This window comes from Drosophila nasuta, chromosome 3, assembly GCF_023558535.2.
Source record: "Drosophila nasuta strain 15112-1781.00 chromosome 3, ASM2355853v1, whole genome shotgun sequence".
Taxonomy (NCBI): Eukaryota; Metazoa; Arthropoda; class Insecta; order Diptera; family Drosophilidae; genus Drosophila; species Drosophila nasuta.
The window spans coordinates 3,182,571-3,202,776 of NC_083457.1; the positions used below are offsets into that span (position 1 = coordinate 3,182,571).

General features: G+C 34.4%; 2 protein-coding genes and 1 long non-coding RNA gene across 7 annotated transcripts in view; 1 reads left to right on the plus strand and 2 right to left on the minus strand.

The window, feature by feature from the left end:
• Positions 1-20,206, minus strand: part of LOC132789949 (ecdysone receptor) — a 118,487-nt gene that overhangs the window by 50,801 nt on the left and 47,480 nt on the right. The window contains exon 1 of one of the 5 annotated variants that reach the window (XM_060798307.1): positions 5,703-7,044. The exons of 2 other annotated variants lie outside the window; for them this stretch is intronic. In XM_060798307.1, the coding sequence (XP_060654290.1) occupies positions 5,703-5,760 (58 nt within the window). In that variant the 5' untranslated portion in view covers positions 5,761-7,044. Of the gene's footprint in view, positions 1-5,702; positions 7,045-20,206 lie in introns of those variants that run through there. 2 more of the 5 variants (XM_060798305.1, XM_060798306.1) reach the window with 2 other exon arrangements.
• LOC132789952 (uncharacterized) lies at positions 18,479-19,824 on the plus strand. The gene is made up of 4 exons (XM_060798312.1): positions 18,479-18,711; positions 18,887-19,552; positions 19,614-19,729; positions 19,791-19,824. Exons 1-3 carry the CDS (start codon positions 18,606-18,608, stop codon positions 19,622-19,624), a joined length of 783 nt encoding a protein of 260 aa, XP_060654295.1. The 5' UTR covers positions 18,479-18,605; the 3' UTR covers positions 19,625-19,729; positions 19,791-19,824.
• LOC132789953 (uncharacterized) lies at positions 19,790-20,146 on the minus strand. The gene is made up of 2 exons (XR_009632756.1): positions 20,032-20,146; positions 19,790-19,976 (listed from the first exon to the last, which is right to left on the minus strand). It is a non-coding gene; the product is annotated as an uncharacterized LOC132789953 (long non-coding RNA).

Here is a 20,206-nt window from a genome sequence, read left to right on the forward strand (position 1 = left end):
ACCTTCTTTATAAAATATGTTTATATTTATTTTTAAAAATGATTTACCTAAGAATAAAAATACTACTAAGTATATAAATATACTGAGTATTTCTTTTATTAAACTTACTTCAAAAAATCTTTATCTTTCAAACAATTCTTTAAGATAAATTCAAATTTCTTCAAATGAAATAATAGTATATTCTTCCTCATTGTTGTCATGATGATGCTCAGGGTATCATAACATATAAGCTTTTTAATGGGCAAGTTATGTTGGCAGATCCATTACCTAATACTCCCTCCCCTCGTTTTTTCTTCTCTCAAAAGACAAAAAAGCAAATCTCTTTCCAAAACAGATTTATGGCAATGTTTGGCGCAATTTTCAGCTTTTCATTAAATGAAAAAAACACTTAATTGCTAGAAAATTTGTGACAGGGCACGCGTTTGGATTAGCACTGGAGGAATTAAGACCCAATGAAATAAGAACGTTTTGGAAGTTTGCTCAACTAGAAAATACTTTGTAACCACATCAAATAGCTTACCATTTTTGGACACAGATTGATGGCATTACATTTCGTTATATCATAAAAATAAAAAAGAAATGTAACAACTAATTTATGCATTGTTTTATCTTTCATTACAGGGTATTTGAGTTACACACAACTAATTGAAATATCTTGAGAGCCCACAAAAAAAAACTGAAAAACATTAATGTTGCCACTGAAAGACAGGCGAATATATTTATTTATTCAAGTTCTTCGCACAGCGTCTGGCGCACTGACACAAATTATGCGAAAGCAATGGAAATAGAAACAACAAACTGTGGCATAAAGTAGCGTTATGTCTTAGAGATACAAATACAAACATTGTCATAAGCAAATTGGCAGCAACCTTGAGGCCTTAAAAACCATTCAATAATAAATATAAATATCAATAATATTTGAGTTGAAAACAAAATGAAATAAAATAAAAGACTGCGCTTGAATCATTTCCTTTTCCGGTTTCGCGGCGTTTTTTTTCGGCTCGTTTTTCTTCATACTCATTATCGATTTGCATTTATTACCAATTTGATTTGCATACGACATCGTATCTGACCTTTTGGAAAGTTCTATGAAATAGTCGTAAGTTATTTTGGCAAACTCAAATATCTAATTGAAGACTGACATGTTTTAATCAATTCCTTTCGCCATGGGCGTATATCGAAGACGATTTACATATGTGTATCTCTCAAAATTTGCAAACGCAAATTGAATTGCAAATTAAACTGGTTTCATTTCAAGTAGAAAAGATAACACAAATTGCTTGACCAAATGGTAATGGATTCAACTGATGTTGGACACCTTTTGATGTGTTGCTTTTCAATCAGAATCGAAGCAATCACACACAAAAAAAAAAGAGCAACGTCACCGACAACAAATAATAAAGGAAGGTGTTAGAGATGCGAAAAATATCAATAAAAAAACAGCAAATATAACACGAGATTAACAAGAAATACCAAAATTTATGTCACCTTAAAAATGATTAACGGATTAGCGGAAAATCGAAGTTTCAATATCTTTATTTTGTGGTGTATAAAAACACTAAAAATCTTGTTATAGATTGAGATTCTAGTTCAAGTAATGCATAATCAATTTATCGTTTATATACTGCTGACCTTTAAAACTTACTAGAAAAAAATATATCTCTCTTTTTAAGGGAAAATCTTAGTTTTATTTCATGCCGAAAAAATACTGCCATTAATCTCAGCTTTTTTTTTGTGTTCTCATTATTTGCGCGTGTCTCATTTATTATATTAACTTCGGAACTCTCAAAAAAAAAGTGTTATACACGAGTAGATGAACTTTAGTATACGTATGCGTATAACAGAGTATGACACTTGACGACCTTGAAGCTTGTTTTGAATTTGTCAAATGCTAACAAAAAATTATAATTAATTCATTTATCAACGTTTTAAGTATGATTCATTTGAATCTGGTTTAAATGTTCAGCTTTTTGCTGAGGTCATTAGCTTCTCAAAGGGGCCGAAATGAAGGGAGAAGGAGGAGGGCGTATAACTTAATATATGTTATAGTGCATTATTTTTGCACTAAATTGAAAGAGTGTTAAATTGTAGAAAAGCGTGGAAAGTAATGCGAAAGTGTTGACAGCTTCACTGCTATTGCAGTTGCAGTTGCATGTGGATTGAGCAATGTGAAAGCGTTTCATTGAAACTCGTTTCGAGCGCCGCTTTTATGGCAAGCGACTTTGCTAATTAATGCCACACACACACACTCATATGCACATATATAGTATATACTTATTGTATCTGCAATCGCTCTGGTTTTGCAGCGAGAGATATAAAATAAAAAAGAGCTACAGCCTCGCATGCTGCACAATGAATGTCCAGACAGAGAAAGAACTGCACTCGAACTCGCACTCACACTCACACTCGCACGTTCGTATTCACACACACAGACATTCACACAGGTAGTCACAGGAAACGCACAGAGCCCGAAAGCAACGCAGCCAACTGACAAGATAACGACACATTGGACACAATGAAAAGGGAACCTGTTTGATGCGATATGCAATTGTCTTGCTGCTTCGCCTCTTCTTCTTCTTCTTCATCATCTGGCTGGTCTTTTTCTTCTTCTTTTAAGGGTAGTTCAGCATGGCTGGTTCAAGGCGAGAGGAGAGAGAGAACCTGTACAACAGCTATTACCACACTACGCTGCTCTACTCATGACTCATGACCCAGTCAGGCTGTCAGTCATGGGATGCTGCTGCCGTGATATACAAACTATAAAATGGACTTATTGATTGCCCCTAGTTACATTGAACCTGTGTTGACCCACAGCCAGGTGTTTAAGTGTTTTGAGTCACATTGGGGGTCAATTGAATGTCAGGGAGACTAGGAAATTGCTGCACTTAATTGTTTAAATGACGTCTTAAGAGCTTTTAAGCAATTTTCTCCATCTGTATGATGATTTTAACAGTTGCTATAAAGTTTATAGCAAGCTCTCTTTTATTTAATTGGCACAAATCTGACCTGATGATCTTCATAATGCCATTTTCTTCATCGTAATGATGAGTTTAGCAGTTGCTATAAATTTTATAGCAAACTTCAAAATTATCTCTTTCATTTAATTGCTCTAAGTCTGTCTTTTGTAAGCTTCAGAAAGTGTTAATTGAGTTGCCATAAATTTATAGCAAGTCTCAAACATGCTATAATCTGAAATATAGTTTGTTACACATTCATGAATGACTTTTGCTGCTTATCTGAGTTGACATAAAATTTATAGCAAGTTCCAAACTGACGTTTCTCATACTTCTCGCCTATCAAAGTTGATATACATTTATAGCGAGACACATTTAGACATCGAAATACGACACTGAGCACACAACAACTAAAAGTAACCGTCATAGTGAGCCAACAATCATTATTTGTGTATGGCAGAAAGGGCGAGTCCATTAAAATCGGTAGTTTGTCAATGCAATGCGAGAAGAAGCGACTACCAAACACTTTGGAATGTGCGCCTAGAGCGATTCAAACGCACACATAACACATAAACACATATCTATTTGCATAAAATGGCATTAAAATTTGCCATTTTGCCAACTTTAATGTACCATAAAACAAACAAGAAACAACGCCATAGGAAACAAGTAACTTTTTCCCTCTTTCTTTCGTTTTTTTAGTACCTAGAAATTGTAGCAAAAGAGAAATAGCAAATAATTTAATGTGCAAAAAAACAACGAAAAGAAAAACGTCGCAGACAGGTCGCCTGTCGCGTTGGAAAAAGATCTCTATATAGAGGGCCAGACCCTACTCTTGGTAAGAGGAGCTTCAGCATTATGACTAACTACTAGGGTGGCGAGGGAGGAGGAGCAACTCCTCAATGCGACAGGCAAATTAATTGCGAGTGAGCCAAAGTAATGTGGGTCTGGTTAATGTGGCTTTCGGGCTCATTAGGCGCCTAGAATTAGGCAACGAAAAAGAAACCAGAGCACCAGGCACATTTTTAAGACTAATTGAGAAAAAAAACAACACACACACACACACAAAAACGATGAACGTTCAGCGAAGTCTGTAATAAAGTGAAATGAATAAAAATAGACGCGACCAGAAGATAGTACACAGAAAAACACGTAGCAGAAAAACTAACGACACGCGCCGCCTTTTTCCACTTTCCATTGAAAACAATTAGAAGGGAATCGTGTTCATCATCATTATTAACATGCAACATCATTATCATTGGGATCATTAAGGTCAGGATTCGTGGCTATCAATTTTTTGTTTTTATTGTGCGGCGTTTGACATCGACTCCTGCTCCAGCAATCGAATCATATTACGTTTTCATTGTTTGCCACATTTAATCTATGGCTTAAACGTAACCAAATGGCAAATACCTTAATTGAGTATTTTAATAGTTAATGTGAATTCGAATTACTATCGAACGAATAAAAGACAAACTAAATTAAAGCTCTCTGAAAAGAGTAAATTCCTTAAAAAAAAAGTAACGAATTAATTATTAACACATTTAGTTAAGTCTTTGCATTTCAACTACAATTTATTGAGAAGTGAATTCACATACATATACATCCCACTTTATAGCGTAGACTATTTGACGATCTTAATGGGTAATGCCCAACAAGGCATTTTATAAATCAAATCCCACTTAAAAGTCAATAAGCATCGCAATTTATTCGATTGTCGCTTGCCAATTACATGGCCAAGATGAAGCTCAATATTTCACTTCTCTAGCTACGCAATTTGTATCTAAAAGATTCTTGCCCGAATGGATGTGTGTGTGTGTGCGTGCGAGTGTTCATAAAAATAAATTTACATTTCAACGAATGCGCTTTAATTGGCCGTCTGTCAGTTGTCATGTCTATAATTAATGTATTACCAATTTATGTACATAAACATGTGTATTTTGGGCCTAAATAATTGTATTCGCATCTGTATCTATGTATATTTTTGTATCTGTATCTCAGCATTTGATGCTTGTGTATGGTGTGTATCTTGGCATCCACAGCAATGGCTTCATGTTGTTTTTCTCGCAAAATAACTTTTCACTTGGCCAATTTTTCAATATTTTCTTTTGATTTCTGCTATTTTTCTTCTCTCTGACTGGACAAATAGGAAATTGGGAAATGCGTAGCAATGTTTTTCTAGTTGGACGCCTGTTCAATTGATGGAATGGTTGACAGCTCAAAATGGAAGCAGTATAAACAAATCTTAAAAAAGACGACAGCTTAATTTGCTTTCGAATTGCTTATAGAATTGTCTTACAAGTGCAAAATTCTAGTTACACAATCATTATAAAGAATACAATTGAATTGGATAATTGCTAAAGATTTTATCAGATCTTGGTGAAGAAAAAACATATTCCTATAGACAATAAAGCAACAATCGTTGTTTCTAACTCATTTCTTATTTTAGACATGAATCAAAAAGTTCTCTACTAAGATTTTTTTTTAAAAATTTCGCATTTTTTTTAAACATTATTCGTCATATACCCTTTGGCGATGTTCATTTTCTAATTACTTTTAAAAAAATTCCCCTTCTTTACATTAAATTTCTTTACAAAATTTCGATCTGTATAAATGATTAATGAACAATTCTTCCCTTATTTTTCTCCTATTCTTTTTTTTTTTTATTTTCAAAATATCAGACTTCAGTTACGACGAGTTTGCCAGCTTTTTTTGAAAGGAAAACGCAACGAGATTTTCTCAACTCACCATTTGCATCTATGTAATGTGCCAATTCAGCTGCTAATCCATAAAAGTTGTAATCCATTTACAGAGATTGTTTGTTTGTTATTATGTGCAAGCCTTTTTTGTTAATAATCCAAAATTCTTGATTTTGTCACAAACACACAATAATTCTTTATTTGCTGCTCTTTTTGCTATTTTTGTTGTATTATTTATAGTGTAGATAGGGAGGGGAAGGTTGTGTAAACACTGTAACTTTTAGCAGCATTTGTATAGAAAAGCACTTGGGAAACAATTGATGCGGGCTTTTGGTGTGTTGTTTATGGGGAAGAAAACGAGACGAAACAACACGAGACGAGCCGAGACGAAACTAAGCGCGGAATCAGTCAATTATTCAGTTTGTCAGTTAGTCATTCTGGCAGTATTCAGACAGTGAGGCAGTAGTCAATATTATATTTTGTGCGCGCTCTCTCTCTCTCTTCCTTCCTTCTTTCCTCACAGACCGCAGGACATGCGTTATAATAGACTAGACGGGAGAGACAGACACTCTGTAGACGTTTGTCTGACGTCGTCGTCGTCGTCGTCGTCGCTGTTGCTGTTGTTGCTCTTTCTTTTGCTCTTCTTCACGGCGCTGCCCCCGTTGATTACGTAGCGCAGTCGATGATGATGATGATGATAAAAGTCGCCTCTGTTATTGTTGATGTTTGATAGTTCTCGTTGCGAGTGTGTGGCTGTGTGTGTGTGTGAATGTGCGTGTGTAGGTGTGTTGTTGGTGGTGTGTTTGCTTTCACTGTGAATTGTTTGGATTCATGTGCGTTTTTATTTACACATTTTTTGTCTTCGTTTTGTAATTTCTTTTTTGTTGTTGTATTTCTATATTTTATGTTGGCTTGGCTTGTTGCTATTTTAAAGCATGCCGCATGCGGCGACTTGCTGCACACGCACAGATGAAAACTATTTTCTCTAGTTTTCCCCCAAAAACAAATGAATCGAAATCGCTATAATATATCTATTATAAACTTGTTCAGCTACAATGCAGCATTTGCACTTTGTTGTTTGTGTTGTATTTTTTGTATTATTAAATTGCACTTGTTGTGTGTTTAACAATTTGTATTTTATTTTTGTTTTTTTTTCTGTAGAGAATATATTAGTAATTTTGTTTCAACGCGTGTTATAAACAAGAGTTTCGTAAGAAACCGTTTTGCTATTACATGTTACATTTAGTATGTAGTATTATTATAAATATATTTTTTGTGTAGTTTTATTTGTATTTTGTTCAAAAGCAAACCGCAAAAAACACAACGAACGAACGAGCGAACGGGAGAACGAACCGCTAACGACAAAGTCCAAACAAATACTAAATGTTATTGCTCTGTTAAATTCGAAATGATGAACTTCGCTGAAACTCACCACGAAATCCACCACCCCGCCAATAAGAGAGCGTACGACAGAGAGAGTGCGAGAGCAAAACAGTGGAAAGAGAGCGAACGCTTAGTACTCATACCAATGCAAAGAGCGCTAACCAAAAGTCGAAAACAGAATCACCGCTAAAGTTAAATGTGAAGCGCAACCCACAGACACGCTCTCACAGATACACACAGACACCGTCGCACTCAGTCGCTCACACACACATGCACACACGCTGTCAGAGCGAGCGAGCAGCTCTGAATGAAAATGCCGATGCAATCGCACGCTGCTCTTTGTATTTGCCTCTCCGGCACCTTTACTCACACACGCACATACTCGTAGCTATTCTCCCCCCACGAACACATACACCCACACTCGCATGCACAATAATGAGGCGTGTCTGCAGTGGTGTGCGTGTCTGTGCCATCATCGTTTTCCTCCTTTATATTTGCCTCCTTTCAATATCTGTTTTCTTTTTATTTTCGTTGATTTTTTCTCTTGTATGCGTACGTCTCTGTGCGTGTATGTGTGATTGTGTTTTGTTCGCTCAGCTGCCGTCGCTGCTGTTGCTGCTGCGGCGGCGTCGTCGTCGTCGTCGTCGGGTGCACAAGTGCAAATTCACACGTACATTCGAAATGTGTTCGCACAGTGGCACAAAAGCGATTATTAGCATTGGCAGACACAAGCGCAAATAATACTACGGCTACAATGAAGTTGGGAAGTTGACTTCTCTATGACTGTGAGATGGGAACCGCGACTCTGGAATTTTCTAGTACACAAGTAAATCTTGTATGCATGTACATTGTAGATATGTATGTTCATACTTATTTACATATCATGCATGAAAATGAATGGAAATGGAAATTTGTAAACAGCAAGTGAGAGCCAGGGAACATAACGTTTACTTTTTGTTGTTGTTTTTTTTCTTTTGTATAGCTATAGCTCGATGCATAAGAACATATTTGAATATTTAGTTACACAGTTGGGGCTGAAAAACACCTTTATTTCGCTCTTACAATATTCGTCGAAATGTTATTAATTTTGTAATAGAATATTTTTCTTTTTTTAATTAATCCCATATTGAAGAAATGACTAAAACTTAAAAATTCACACTTTCTGTTATTAAAATATTTGACATTTAAATGAAATAAAGAATTTAAATTTAATTTTCAAGTGCAATACACTATACTTAAAAAACTTTTGCAACAAATTCAGAGTTCAAAAGTGATAAAGAAAACTCTCCCAAATGTCTCAAGATCTTTTCTCTAGCAATGTGCATATGTATGAGACATTTTAGTTAATTTATGATCTATTGCGTTGACACACATTTCAACTTTATTATAGGAAAGCTTATCTCGTACAAATCATAGATTTGTTTAGCCTGTAAAGTCTTTGTAAATCTGTTTTATTGTGTGATGCAAACTCTTATCTATTTTTGCCAAGTGCTATTTGTGTTGCAACCTCTTAAATCTGCTTTCTTTCGACTATTACCTGTTCCATAATGATCTATAGTTAGTTAGTTCTAGAATGAGTAGAACAAATAGACCAGCGATTAAAGTATTTGCCAACCACGTTGTATAACTTGTCCACTTTTAAGTGATATCCTTCATCAAGGCAAAATTTAGTATGTATGAATGTATGTACATATGAATGTATGTATGTGGTTTGAAAACAAATTGAACTAATTTCCAATACGATGCAGATGGCAATAACGAAAATAGTATCTCGAATCAAGAACTGAAATGTTTGCCTTGAAGTTCGAAACCCACAAATACAGATACATATGAGTACATACATACACACATATATACATACATATTATGTACATATGTAGAAAGTCGACGTGCTGAGACGTAATTGATGAAAGGCAAGATCTATAACGCAAACAGAGAGCGACAACAACAACAACAATAGCAAATTCAACTAAAGTATTCGACGTAACGCAAGTGACGGCGACGTATGAAATTGCACATTTCAAATACAATGTGCTTAAAAAGTAAGCGCAGAGGCAAACAAACAGTGATACACAAACTCATACATATGTATGTGCATACACACAAACCTACACTTGTATACATATTTATGTACGGCTGTGTGTTGATATAATAGTGTGGAGTGGTGGGGAGCCCTGCACACAGATAATTGTAGACAGCAGTCTCACTGTCAGACTATATATGCACATGCATACATACATATAGTATGTATACCCATACATATAAGAGCTTATCTGTGCCTGGCTATGCCTATGTGTGTGTATGTGTTGAGTTAACGCTGGGCAAGTTCAAGTGTAGAATGCAATAGAGCGCTGCAAGCAGCAGTGCAGAGAGCGCAGCGTTGCGATAGCAAACGCGAGAGCGAAAGCGTCTACGCATACGCATAGAAAAAAGCCGGCAAAGGCAAGGGCAATAGCAATGTTAAATAGTGAGAGAGACAGAGAGAGAGCAAGCGAGAGCTGCAACTTTGCAGCTAACAACACATTTGACTGCGTGTGTGGTGAATTTGGCATTTGGCAGCTTTTTGGGGTTGGCTAGACACATTGAACCACAAAAGTTCAAGATGAAAACACAAAATATCAACAATGACAGCTGAGTAAAGTAGTTTGGCTCTCTCTCACTGCCCCACCACCCTCCGCTCCCACACGTATTTGTGTGAGCTCTCTCTCTGTCTTATCTATGTGTGTGTGTGACTCCACTGCTTTGGCCGAGTGCCAAACGTTCAGTAGTACACTGGAGCAGTTTGGGTGTGAGTGCAACAGTCATACATACACATACTTGTATGTGTGTGTGAGTGGGTGACTGGTTGAGTGTGCATGTGTATGCTCTTAGCAGGGGGCGGTGTGGGGGGGGAAGTCATGTGCATGTCATGGCTGCCATTTGTTGGGGTAGTTCGCTGCCGGCAAATAGCAAAAATAAAGAAAAATACAGAGTAGCAGCAGCCGTAGTCGTCGCCATAGCCACTCACACACACACAGGCAGCACATATTGTGTATCTGGTTGTCTGTATCTATGGCTGCCTAGTATACAACAACAACAACAGGCAAAAACTTGTCTACATGCCGTGTCATACAACGATGCAAAATTTATGCGAAGACACACAAATCTACTGAACGAGAGACCGACTATGCAGTCAGCAGCGCTGCAAACGTCGCTGTCACTGCTGCTGTCGCAGTTGGCGTCATTTTGTCGTCGTGGCTTTTGTGTTGTTCTTCTTGTTGTTGCTGCTGATTTATCCATAGAACTTGAACAAAACTCTCTTGCTCTCTCGCTCTGACGCTCTCATAAATGCATAGAGGCGCAGCCCCACATAACCCCATGCACATAATAATCATAATAATAATTTGTTGTTGTATTTTCTTTACCCGGTTTGCCTTGTTCGGTTAGGTTTGGTTTGGATCGCTTTGGTTTCAGTTTAAAAAGAGAGGGGAGGATAGAGAGAGCGCGACTCTTGCACACAGACAGACTAAAGAGTGAGTGTGAGAGAGAGAGGGAGAGACATGATGACAAAGTCAGGTTTAATGTCGTTCAGTGGCGCGCGGCATTTGCAGTTGAGGCAGGCAGCGGCCAGAGGCGACAGATGTTGGGTGGAGTGGAGTAGGGGGGTGTGTGCGATGTGGGATGTGGAAAAGTGGACTGCGGCTGATTGTGGGCATAGACAACAAGAAACAACAATTTCATGCTTACTATAATATGAATGGGGGAACTAAAGAGACATGACGTGACATGCAGTAGCCCATATAGAGTTGCCACCGTCCCCTGAACATAAGAGTTGTTATTGAAAGAGCAAAAAATTCCTAAATATAGAAATTTTATATAATATTGTAGATAGCAGTTCATTATACATATGTATATTTTTATAGAAGATTTCTAATTGCAATTATTTAAAAATCGAATTTTTAAAAAATTAGAATTGAAATTATTCTAGTAATCGGATTAGGAGAGTGAATAATAGAATTGCCTAAAAATACTAGGACTGGACTGAATTTATTTAATAAATATATGCAATAAAATTAATTATGTTTTACACAAAATACACAAAAAACGGATAAATATATCGTTCAAAATTAATTATGCTCTATAAAGTTAATTGAATATTTTAGCACTAATAATCTTTAATGAAAAAATAAAAAAACCCTATGCCTAATCTACTGTAAAGAAGCTAACTAAATATCCCTTATGTTTTTTATTTTTATAAATGACGTAATAATCGATTAAACATATAATGACCCCAAGCATTATTAGATTAATTATTTTCAAGTACTTCAGTTGCACTGATTAGGGAAAATGCACTTGAAAATTATCGTTCTATGCTATTAGCATATTATTTTACTTCGTATCTCAAAAATATTACCACTTCATAAACGATAATTTTGACTTTGTCATTGCTACTGGCCACTTGAAAATACATTTTAGTGCTTATCAATGAAATTTTTGAAAATTCTTTCTGAAATCAGAATCAGAAAACGTCTGTTTCCGCAGGAGGGGAGAAAAGTAAAGTAAAGTAAAGTGGGGTCATCAACAATTGACCGTCAGCTTTGAAACATTTTGTTGTCACATTTCTTTTTCTTTTTTCCATTTCAATTTTAATTTCAATTTTTATGTGCGTGCATTTTTCACTTGGCTTTTGTTACTGTCATTTTATGTTTTTGTTGCCTTATGTAGTTGGTTTTTCGTATACTTTTTTTATTTTCTTTATTGCATATTGACATTTCAATTGCTTTTTATCAGTGCAATTTATTTTCATGTCTTTTTATGACTGTCTTGTCGTTTGCGTTGCATCCACAGACAATTTGAGGGGACACAATAGATTGGTTGGTTGAGCTTCGATAAAGTTATCGATATGTGTATGTCTTCATATGTATATACATATAAATTCTAGCTTATATTTATTATATTTACCAGCAATAATGTAAACTACAAGCTGCAACTAACCTGAAAAGATACAAAATAAAATGCAATTAATTAGTTTAATTTGAGATAATTAGAGAATATTAAGATTATAACTAAAATTGAACCGGATTTCGATTATAATATATGAAACATCTAAAATTAACAGCAATTCTCAACTTGTTAAACATTTTAACACTTTTCCGTTTTGTGTTTTCCAACAATAAGAAAAACCTTGGCCATAATTTTCACGCTCGAAGCGCGTGCTCTCCCTTTTAGCCCTCCCCAAATTTGCATATCGAGCTGATAACAACAAGAGGAAAATGTGTGAAAATTGCATCAAGCTGTGGTTCAATCGAGTGATAATCCCAGAGGTTATTATAGTTAGATTACAACATTCTATAGACTGCAGCAGGAAGAGAATTTCTTGGGGTTTACTCTTGCTGCTGCTGCAATAACAACTTCCCTTATGTAGAGCACTTGACATCTGTTAAGCAGTGCGCACTTTTTTATGCATTATAATTTAGAGAGCCAGCCGTCTGATAACTTTATTATTTGTGCACGTTTCTCGTGTCAACGGCGACACATAAACTTAAATGCAAAATGCAAATTCAAATTGAAAATTGCGACACTCAACGAGTCGACAGTTGACGAGATGCCAACAAAAAAAAAATGTGATAATATGTGTAATAATAAAATAAAAATCTATTCAACAACATAGTTGACTATATTATAGAACATGTTGTGCACAGTGACACAGAAGAAAAAGAATCATTTTAAAAGCAAATTATAATTTCCAATAGATATACATAAATGTAGTTTTAGCTGAATATTGTTGACAGAGTATACGATTAGAGAAATAATTTTAATTAAATAATAGAACACATTAGAAATGCATATAGATATATTTGCAAAACATCAAACTAAAATAAATTTGTATTATCTAAAATATATCACAAAAGGCAATAAACATAGTAAGAGAAATATGAAAATAATTCCATAATAGAACAAATTAGAATTGAGCATATTGATGAGAAGAGTATTTATATAAACTTAGAAACAAATGTTGAAAATATATACTATATATGTATATCATAGCAAACAGAAAACAGTTTTGTCAAAAGTTATAATTAGTGAAGATAGTGAGAGAAATTCCATATCAAATTAGAATTAAATAATATTATAAACTATAATAATAAGAATGAGTTAAATAATATTGAATAAGTTTAAAATTGACGAACCCCATTCAAAAATTATGAAATTTCCTCGGCACCCATATTAAAAGCTTCTACTATAATATACTATATAATTTATATTAGTATGTGTACATACATTCAGTATATTCGTATTCATATTCGTATTCGTTATTTGGCCAGACGTGCAGCTTGAAAGCTTCACAAATACTGTCTGACTGATATTTAGTCTGTCTGGAATTTGATTGAAATAATTTATATGATGCCGTGTCAGTTCTTAAGCCTCCTGTCATCAACTTCCCCTTTGGCCCCCTCCGTTGACAACACAGTTCCGATCTTGATTTAGATTTATATTCATATGCAGCAACATTAAATATGCAGCATACGTATTATTGCGACTATTGTTATTGTTATTGTCATTGCGATTGCCATTATTATTATTTTTATTATTATTATTTAATGTTAATGCCACCTTGCGTGACATTCTTTCATTCAATCTGACAATTTCAGTCAGAAAACGAGTAAAAAGCATATTGACAGATTGATATCAACATGTGGATGTGCCAAATTGAGCTTGATAGACTAGCAGATACGCTGTATTTTTCCATAAGTTTGGTATATTTTGTATTGTATGGTATATTTTGTATGTAGTGTTGCATACAAAAGTTACGATTTGGTAAACTTTAGTATTTTTGCAATTAATACTGGCTGATAATCTGGTATATTTTGTACTATATGGTCTATTTTGAATGGAGTGCTATATCGATATACCGAGTAGTACAATATCGATATACCAAACATATGATTAGTATTTATTCGGTAGTTGTATTTGTTGGCAATCTAATATGTTTTGTACTCTTTGGTATTTCTTAAATGTGGTACTATATCGATGTACCGAAAATAGCCTTCGGTATATTTTAGTATATTTCAGTATATTAATTTGGCATATTTTTATAATGGGTAGCGGGTATTGCGCAGTCAACCACACTCGACTGTAGCTTACTTATTTGCATTATTATTAACTAACTATGTACAATATATAATATTGGAAAGTAAATATAACAGATAATTATTCATAACGTTTCTATAGTCATTTACTCTTTTCTTTACATCAATATACCTTTCGCAAACTGCCTTTACAGGGTATTGAGTCCGACAAGAACGAATATAATAAAGTGTGGCGGACGCCTCTGAGAAATCAGATGGTAATGGAAACCGACAACGCGACACTAGAAATCAACGATTGCATATTAAACATCGCTCCATTGGGGCGTGGCCCCAACACGCTTTCCCCTCTTCTCTCCCCTCGTTTTCTAAGCTGTCATCGATAGCAGAACACACGTGCCACACGTAGCAACCGCCTGTTGCACGGCAAAATTCATTTCTAGTTTACATTGCAATGGCTGTTGCACTTGTTTACACATCTGTTCTAGAGAGCCCCTTTGGCATCGGATTACAGGATCAGGAACAAGGTCCACAATCAGCAGCAGGAACAAACTGCATAAATCCACAACACGCGTCGCCACCCACAAAAAGGAAAATGAGAGAGAGGAGGAGGAACTGCAGCTCAAGGCCCTTTTGGAGCATGGATCAAAATAGTTTAGAATCTGTGGTGTTTTTGTGGGCGTGGCTGGGCCACAATACGTTGCATGCAGCACGCGTGGTGACAAGGACAACTGGAATCGCCACGCACTTCACTGCACTTGTCACACACAATCTGCGTCGTTTAATCAGCTATTCCATCCACCCATCCACCCATCGACCATAATCCACCCAAAGTCGAACCAACATTTCTCTGGCTCTTTTTGCACCACAATGTGTTGTAATTTATTTTTAAAATTGCACATATTTAATCAGCTGTTGAAGAGTCGGGGTGAAGTGCATGTAAATATTCCATTTATTTGTCAACTAAAGTCACTTATTTAAATGCGTTCAAGTCAACAATTAATTAAATTTTCAGTTGGCTGATTTAATTCGATGCGTTTTATATTTCGACAACTATTTCAAGAGAAATTTGTATGGGGAGATGAGGATAGGAAAAATTAAATATGCATTGAAAAACTTGACTAATAGAAAGAGAAATTATTGATAAAGTCTATGAAAGAGTGTTGACCGATAACTATGATAATAACTACATATTTTTTGTAATACAATAAATAAACACGATAAATTTATTAGTTATCGATAGTAGTAGATACTTTACCAAAAGCGATATTACGAAAATATGCAATTATAAAACCATCCAGAGTAAAACTATTCTTAGATAACAATTGTCCATTATAAAAATGTCACTATAATTCTTGATAATACTATCGATAGTAAAACTATTATTCGTTGATTTCGATTGAAGATAATTATCTATCATAAAAATTTCGCTTAGATCTTCATAAAAATCTAAAACAATATTTACAGTAAAAATGCTTCCGTTAATTGTTATTAAATACTCTATGTTGCTTATTTGTTAACAATTGTTCACGGTTGTCTTCATAAACTAAAGCAATATCACCGATGATTAGTTGGTTATCGATTGTAATTGAAAATTCACAAATAGTATGTGAAAATACTTCAGTTAATCATTATTAAATGCTAGTGCTATTAACACAATGGTTTATTTAAACAAATCAAATTAAAAAACATTATCCTCGATGCTTGATTAGCTATCGATTGTAGTAGACGCTTTTCCAATAGTATGGAAAGGTTAATCTTTTCATCATAATCAAGTATTCTATAGTAACACAATACGATAGAATTTTACAAAATTATCGATAGTGCAAATGTCACAATTTTTCACAGCTAATTATAATTGCATTTACAATCGTAATTGCAACACTCTTGATAATTATCGAAAGCAATATTATCGATTCCTAATTAGTTATCGATATTAGCAGATGCTTTAATGTATATTTAAATGTTCGACGGATATATTCAACACAATTGATAGTTTATTTCGATTCCACAAAATTATCGATAGTGCAAATATCACAATAATTCACTGTAATCTTGATAATAATCTAAAACAAATAAGGTATCGATATTTGCAATTGCTTTAATCCCTATTCAATTGTTCGATAGTAACACAAATGTCACAATTTTTCACTACTAATTATAATTGCATTTACATTCATAATTATTGAAAGCAATATTATCGATTCTTGATTAGTTATCGATATTATCAGATGCTTTAATGTATATTCAAATGTTCGACGAATATATTCAACACAATTGATAGTTTATTTCGATTCCACAAAATTATCGATAGTGAAAATGTAACAATTTTTTACAGCTAATTATAATTGTATTTACAATCGTAATTGCAACAATCTTGATAATTATCGAAAGCAATATCCTCGCCGCTACTTTCGTGAATACACCTGCAGCTGTTGTCGTAACCTTCATAAAAAGTTAAGTTGTTTTTTATATGCACACGCCGCGAGTTTGTACAAAAAAAACAAATGAATCATTTGAGTTAATACGAGTACGAATATGTAAATAATCGTGCTTATTCGTATTGTACCTACGTCTCTGAGCCATTTTAACAAAGGTCGCAAATGTTGCCTTTGCCCTGTCTCCCCCTTTCCCTTTCTCTTTCTTGTTGATCCCTTTATCACACCTTTTCACACTCACATTGAGATTCATAATTATTTAGTTGCCGCCAGTTCAATGAACGACTTGTCGCTGTGATTGTTACTCATTTTGATGTTTTGTGCGCCACAAAGTTTTACCTAATTAAATCAACAAAGTGTTGGAAAAACCACACACACACACACAACAGAAGCACCCACTTATTCAAAGACTGTCTAAAACAACAGCTAATAATAATAAAATGCAATTATTAAGCCACAACAAACAGAAAAATTGCCAAATAAAAATGTTCCCCAAAACCACTTTTTATGCATTTATGAGGGAAGGAGAGTGTAAGGGGTGTCTGGCCAATGAGTTATCGCAATTTCTGATTAACACGCGCGACGCAACAAATTTATCCTAATAAAAGTTTATACAAGTCTGGATTTTGCATAAAAGTGAACACTAATTGGGTCGGGACATGTCGCCAGCACTCTTTTGAAATACCCTGTACGTGCATCGTGTAGGATGTATAATGCTAATGACGAACAAGAACATTTTTCGTTTATTAGTCAATCAATTACGTGAGCTACTTTTAATATTTATATTTATTACCATAACAAAGGCGAATGATTTCATTTCATTCTTTTTTTATATACACAATCTTGTCGATATATTGTTATAGGCTATCTTCTAGTCGAGCATATTAGAAATTCGTTGGCCTCCAAGAAAATCAAGCACTTTGGGGATAGTCCGACTGCAAAATATTGTTTTTGCTTCTTCGTATTTTAATACTACTTGATAGTAGCGTTTAAGAGGGAAAGAGTAAATTACACAGTCAGGTCATTAATTAACTTTTGGCTGATGGAAACAAATATTGAGAGCTTTATAACTAAGATATTAGAATGTCTCATACTGCATTAAAATAAAATGGTACACAGAGAGAAAACAATCTAAATTCAAAAAATATTGATTTAAGATTCAACATAGATATTTATGCTAAGTTTGCATTTGAAGATTAAAAACATCTTATTTTAAGATTAAAATCTTTATTCAAGATTGCTTTATTTCAGATTAAAAAGAAGATTGTAAATCTTCATTTAACATCTTTTCGATCTTGAAAAGGAAATTAAAATTTTGGAGTTCCCTTCCTTTAAAATTAGCACCTAATTTCTGGTGTTGTTGTTGCTCCGTGTGTTCGTTGGTTCCATTCTTGAAACAAGATTATACTCTTGAATTTCAAGATTGGGCAATCTATGTTTTTTTGTAGATTTTCGATCTTGATGTAAAAATAATCATTCTTGACATACAAACAATCTTAATTCAATATTATTTTTGATTTTACCACGCTTTTTCGTTCTGTGTATAAATGACAAAACTAGTTGAAATATTAAATTAAGCTTTAAAGCAAATATAATTATTATGCAAAATAAATAAAATTATTATTCGCCATGACTGAACTTAAATTAATATTGATAGGTAATTTTAATATGATTACTAATTTATATAAATTTGTTTTACTTAAAATATAATATTTATATATTAATTAAAATTGGTTTGAATTTTCTATCACTTAAAAAAAATAAAATGAAACAATTGATTTAAAATTGTTATATAATTATATAGTGTTTGTTTGAGTAGTATGTCATTATACCAAATAAAGCTCGTGCTATATGTCAGTATTTTTTTTTGTTCTTTAAATCTGATATATTTTAGCGGTAGCTTCCTGAATCGTTTTGTTCTGAAATATCAGTAATAAATATTGAGTAAGCATTGCTCTTGAATTACTGTACAAAATTCAAAAAAAATAGAATCACAAAACTTTGAGCTATACACAAAATTCTTACAAGTCACTCACATCTTAACTGTTTTAGCCTTCCGCTAAGATGCGGGGCACTGCCAATTGGATAATATGCTTGGGATTGACCATAGTTGTATGGCTGGTCTTTCATTATTATCATTTCATTGGGGCACAAAATGAACCCAAATCTGGTAAGTGTTAAAGAGCAACATCAAGCAGGCTATGAGACACACAATATGTACACCTAACACTATTAAGATTATTGAACTCATATACAATTTCCCCACATTAATACGAGCACATCCTCATCGACATATTGAAACATATCCACAATGATTCCGCTGGCCATGGATAATTCAACGCTAGACAACGAACTTCAGGAAACGCTTTCGGAGAGTTGCAAAACAAGTTCAATTGATGTTTATTTGCACTTCTTCTGGATCTTTGCATGCATCTATGCATTATCGAAGTTTACTGAATTATCTGAACGTTATCTGAGCGCCAAAATCGCATTCAAGGAGCGCAACTCAGATATTCGAGTGCTCAACGAAGAGTGGGAGAAGACTCTTAAGCTCTACGAACAGGACAAAATGCAATTAGATTCTCAGCTAAAAGCATTGCGCGAAAAGAACTGCGGATTGGAGCAATCGATGCAGGATTTGCGGGATTGTAATCTGCATTTGATCAGTGAGAATTTTATGCGCACTGTGCTTCAGGATCAACAGATTCAGGGACTGGCACAACGTGTCCAGGATCAGCAGCCATCGAACATATACATCACCAATCGTCACATCCACCTGACACGTCAGGTATTTGTCAACGAGGGAGATCTTGATATCGATATCGGTTCACGAACAGCCGGAGGACAGGATTTTGAAACGTCAGATAAATCCTTGAACGTATGGGTTCAATATCTCAAGATGCGCAAGTGTTATATGGGACCTATAGCTGATCCAAAATTGGTCTTTAATGGCGATTCGGACCGATTTCCTCCGATTGTGATGACTACAGAGCAATTGGCCAAATTACAGGGTATCTTCAAAGCTTTATATATAACCAATATTTCTTTATTTTTATGCTATACACACTTTAGGCATGATCTAACTTCCCAAGACAATATTGCTGGGAATTTTCTCGTCTTAAATATGTCCCAAAAAGTTGCTTCTTGAAGATTCCATAAAAATTACAGCACAAAAGGGATTTTATTTGGTAAGCTTTTAATGGTAAAGATTATAAAAATTTTCAATTAACACCTTTCCCTTCCAAAGAGAATTACTAAAAATAAATGGACTGTACAGCGTAAATTTTTAACAATTATTTATATGTATATTTATGCAGCATACTTGGCAATTTGCTGCAATTTGTCTCCATTGAATTGCAATAATAAATCAACATATTTAAATTTCAAAACCAAATGCTTCTCATCAATAAAATTCGTCGATATTCTTTGAAAAACCTGCAAGAGAGGACTTTTAGGAGTTGCTTACAAGTGTTCGAAAATGCTGAATTACCTTCTAGGTTTCATCAAGTCCAATTTTGTAAAATAAAGAAACAACAAAAGTAACTATTTTATGAAAGTTTTCATATTTCGAACTGACTTAAATTTCATTGCTACATAGAGAAACAAGTAAGAAAGTTACAGTAAGTTACATTATTCCTAAAATATAAATATAAAACACTGAAACA

Bases quoted from the DNA above. Each gene is read 5' to 3' on its own strand.
- LOC132789952 (XM_060798312.1), top strand. From the start codon at position 18,606: ATGCGGGGCACTGCCAATTGGATAATATGCTTGGGATTGACCATAGTT. The intron at 18,712-18,886 runs GTAAGTGTTAAA...ATTCAACGCTAG, and splicing joins ACAAAATGAACCCAAATCTG to ACAACGAACTTCAGGAAACG.